The sequence below is a fragment of the Lygodium microphyllum genome, chromosome 4 (genome assembly GCF_053477565.2).
Source record: "Lygodium microphyllum isolate KBCC chromosome 4, Lygodium_microphyllum_v1.1.10, whole genome shotgun sequence".
Lineage (NCBI taxonomy): Eukaryota > Viridiplantae > Streptophyta > Polypodiopsida > Schizaeales > Lygodiaceae > Lygodium > Lygodium microphyllum.
The window spans coordinates 48,604,513-48,609,022 of NC_141138.1; the positions used below are offsets into that span (position 1 = coordinate 48,604,513).

General features: G+C 41.4%; 1 protein-coding gene across 1 annotated transcript; it reads left to right on the top strand.

Annotated features, from left to right (window-relative positions):
- Nucleotides 1-1,426: 1,426 nt before the first annotated feature.
- On the top strand, nucleotides 1,427-3,184 carry LOC148037010 (uncharacterized). The gene has a single exon (XM_087677227.1). The coding sequence runs from the start codon at nucleotides 1,659-1,661 to the stop codon at nucleotides 2,223-2,225; it is 567 nt and encodes a 188-aa protein (XP_087533353.1). The 5' UTR covers nucleotides 1,427-1,658; the 3' UTR covers nucleotides 2,226-3,184.
- The last annotated feature ends 1,326 nt before the right edge of the window (nucleotides 3,185-4,510 follow it).

Below are 4,510 nucleotides of genomic sequence, written 5' to 3' on the forward strand. Positions count from 1 at the left end.
TAGGTTGATTAAAGTAGGAAGGAAATCCTCTAATGCCATAACCATTTTGAGAATCTCTACTATATACTACAACAATTTGGGAAGGAAGACTTGGGTGACTTGAACATCGACCAATGATACAAGGTCATTGTTTCTCTGTTGATAGTCACAATGTTGTTTGTCCTTTCCCGTGTAGTTAGAATTTATCATGAAGAAGTGATGAGAGATCCCCCATGGGCATTTTGGAGACCAACCTCGCGAAATTTGAGTGAAGTGGCAATTTGAGTTTTTCTCAAGAATAGTCATCACATTTTTCATGCACCTTTATATCCAAAGATTGAGATGCTGTTTGATAAATCATTTTGAATATCAGAAACTGGGAATACACATGTAGCTTCATAAATAATTTTGAATACCATAAACTGGGAATACGCATGTAGCTTGATAAATAATTTTGAATACCATAAATTGTGAATAAGCATGCTCAACATCTTGTGAAATTCATGGTGAACCCATTAGATAATATAAGAATCGATGATATTTTTATTTAATAAGTTGAGTACATAAAGTTCTTAGCTATATATTTCTTTAAATCACAAGTGCATTTGTGTAGTTAAACAAGACATATGGTAGTCCCTTAAAGCTACCATGTAGCACATGCTTTTGACCAAAGTAAATAAATGATCTAAAAAGTGTGGTACCAAACTAATAGTTTACAAAAGGTGACCAACTTTCTCTTCTAGTTTATGATACATTAACCAAAATATCCCAACATGGAAAAATAGAAACAAGCACAACTAAAACTTTTCATAAAATTCCCATGCTTGTTTAAAATCAATTATCATAGCATAATTTTCCAACTTGAAAGGGCTTTGCATGTTTCTAATGGTTGGCAAATTTGCCAAACATCATCATGGCTATCAAATCAATCTTCTTCGTTAGAATTACAATTTGGTATGCCTTTGAAGGATCTCAACTTACTGCATCAGTTTTAGTTCTCTAAGTATCAGTGCTACTATGGGTTTTATTTAGAAATAAGATCATGAATGGAACTTGTGGTGGATTCTCTAAGTATGCACTAAAGAAGATGCGCGTAATGATTTGTTGGCCACATGTGAATAGGGTTTCAAAGCTCCATGGACCGCGCTCCACTTTGGTAGCAGATGAGGATGGGACTGCCCAATATTTCCATATGAACCCACGATATAGTTTGGCGGCAGAAGAGAACGGGCCTTGCCAAAGTTCGCATATGAACGCGACCTTCCCATATGAACGCACTGTGAGGTGTCAGTAAATAGGTGGGCAACTATGAGGAGAGCGTACGGCGGAGGAATGGCGCCTTGCATGGGAATGATGGATGGACATATCCTGCTTCATTTAATTCTTTCCCCTCGCACAGCTGCAGGTGGTAGTACAAACCCCACTCATGAGATAGTATACAGAGAGAGAGAGAGAGAGGAAAGAAGACTCAAGACGAGTCTCTCTCTCTCTCTCTCTCTCTCTCTCTCCCCCTCACCCCCCAAATGTAATCTCACACAATCTTCTGTGAATTATGATTCGGGTTTCGAACACTTGAGCTTGGGCGACGTTAGCAGCTTACCCAGTGAGACTCGTAGGCACCCCACACACACACACACACATCCTCCCTACCCATCTTCCTGTCTCCCTCGCATATCCAAATGTCTCCCCTGTCGCAGAGATTTTCTGCTTCTCCTTCTTCTTCAAAGCGAAGCCGCCAGCCAGGGCGAGCTCCGAGCTTGGGCTCACCCTTCACGCGTTGCTTCGGAGGAGGAGGATGCAGTCCTCAGAGCGCTCGTTCCATTACCGCTCAAATAGACGGCCAATGCCAATACAGTAAGCTCATATCAGAAGAAGAAGAAGAAGACACTCTAACAAAAGGGGAAGATGACGATCAAGAACAGATACCGAGGGAGGCTCTAGAAGAAGAAGATGGCGTCGTACCGCTCGAGAAGCTGGCCACCCCGCTGAGGGCTAGAGCGTTCCGGAGGTCCTTGTCTCTCATTGTAAGAAGGTCTGATTCTAACTTTTCTTGTAAGGTGAGGGGAGCCTGTGAGCAAATGCTGGATATGGCCAAGAAGAGCTCGCCTCATGTCATCCAGCTCTTTACTGGGAATCAGCTTCTCATGCAAGTCACCTCCAGCTCTGTGATTCCATTGCCCTCTCAGCACCGCATTGTCATGCCATCTACTGGCTTTCTGCAAGGCCTTAGGTCTAGCGGCAGATGATCTCTCTCTCTCTCGCCCTCTCGCTTTTGCTCTCTCAGAACACTTGTGGATGATTGCTCAGCCCAAAATGTTAGTAATTCTGGATACACTTCTAGCATTGTATAGCTTATGTTGGGGAAGTCCAATTCCGTGGGGATCTCTGGACTTTTGCTCCATGGTATTGCCAATTGTAAAAAATCAAGCTAATGTTTTGATTAACAATGATCATATTTAGCCCTAGCATTTCCTTCGGTATCGGAAGATTTGGACTTTGCTCTATGCAGCATTACTTAGATACAAAAAATTAAAGCTTGGGTCAGCAAATGACTTGTTTAGCAGTAGCTTTTCCTTCAGAAATATTTATGTAACAGTTGCAATCAACTCCATGGGCGGCCTTTGCGGCTTCCAAATTGTCACACCTAGCAAAGTGCATTGTCTTTGCTGCAGGCAGTCCTGTGTGGATTTGCAAGAAAGAGGCACAGGGACATCAAGGGCCTCTCCTCTCGGGTGATCATGAAGACATGGGCTAAGTGGAGAAAAGAGTTCCCACTTACCAGGGTCTCTGCTTTGAGAAGGAGGGGAGGGCCCGTAGGGTTTGGAAAGCTACTAACTCCGACAAGCTTAATACATTGTTGTGGCGCCTCACCATTAACAGATTGCCCATGAGAGCAATACTCTGAATGACTCCATCACAATGACGAGTGCCTTGTTTGGAGTCTCCTTCAATTTGGATAATGATACGACTAAGCTTTGGAATGTAATAAGAGTTGAAGGAACACTGCCATTTTTAGGGGAAAGCATTAGTCTTCTCTTGAAAGAATTAGGCTACTTAAGTCCTTGCTCTTTGATGTTATTGGTAAATTGAAGAAAGCTTATTGAATCTTCAAGCTCTTTTGGAAAAGGTTGGGGCCATGCCCTTAGATAGTCAGGTCTTGATGCATTGCTCTATGATGCAATCCTCTACTTTGCATGATGATACGATATACCACACATTATTTTGAAAAAAAGTTGGGTGTGGCATCACCCTTAATCGCACAAATCCACCATCGCATTTAAGTGTTTTTCCACTCTTGACATGACTTTCCTCCATTTTGTGGAATGCTCAACTCCATGTTGATAGAGTTGTGTACTAAGCAATTGAAGGTAATGCATTAACTTGTTTAAGTTGTCCCTATGTGTCAATTAATTAGAGGTATAGCATACCAAACTCATTTATTTCATCTTCTTCCTTTTCTCGTCCAGTTGGTGGCAACTTTTAAGGTGGGTCCACTTAGGTTGATACCTATGTTTGGTTGGATAGTGTTGTAATACAATCGATCCATTGTATAGGATGATCAACTAGTGCATGAGCCATGTCTAACTACTTTCAAAGGCATAACAAGTGCAAGTTGATTTGGCCTAATATGTCAATTAAGCTCAATCAAGTCACCAACATGCATGGACGATGAGTTGTAACTTGCTTTGTCTTTTTGCCCAAGATTGGGACTCTTGAGAGTCCATAGAGGGGTGCCCTTGAAAAAGAGTGTAGTATGTTATGGTTGGCTAGTAGGTTGTGTCTAGTGAGCAACTCCTCACATTGCAACATTAGTGAGATCCATCTTGTCTTAACTTCTTTGTGGATACTACTTATTGCTTGTAGATAGTCCACTAGCACAAGTTGATGACCTATGTGTGGGAGCTTTCTAGATTGAAATACTAGATGAGCTAAGGCAAGTGGAAGAGACATGTTCGCTTGATATTGGAGAGAAGTTTTCTCTCTTGAAGCTTCCTTGTTCTCTTTCCTCAAAATTGTTTGGTGGTAGGGTTTGCATGTTGATATCAAACATACATGTTGCCATAACTTTATATGCAAGTTAACATACTTGCGTATGTTACAACCATGTCATGCACAACTTGTGGGTAGTCAATTGACACAACAATAGTTCACATAATTGACATACTTCCTAAAAGGTGGAGAAATTTGCAGTCGACATTAATTGCTAGAAGTTAATTTAAAATGGCAATGCTCCATTAGCATATCAATCTCAATAGATGCTTTTTCTCAAAAAAAGAGCTCTCTATCTAGGTTGGCTCATGGTTGGTTATATCTAACTCTTCACTTGCATGTGGTGTCATCACTACGTTGTTGTACACATGTAGGTCCACAGATTTGCACAAGTTTGTGGTCTTGCATGTACTTGAGCTTAAGAGCCACGTTACGCGAGCGGTGATCGAGAGCAAGCCTCACTCACAATCCAATAACAAGACGTTAAGGAGTGCCGGTTGGGGTAATTGACTTTCTCGAATGCACAATACAACTTGAAAAA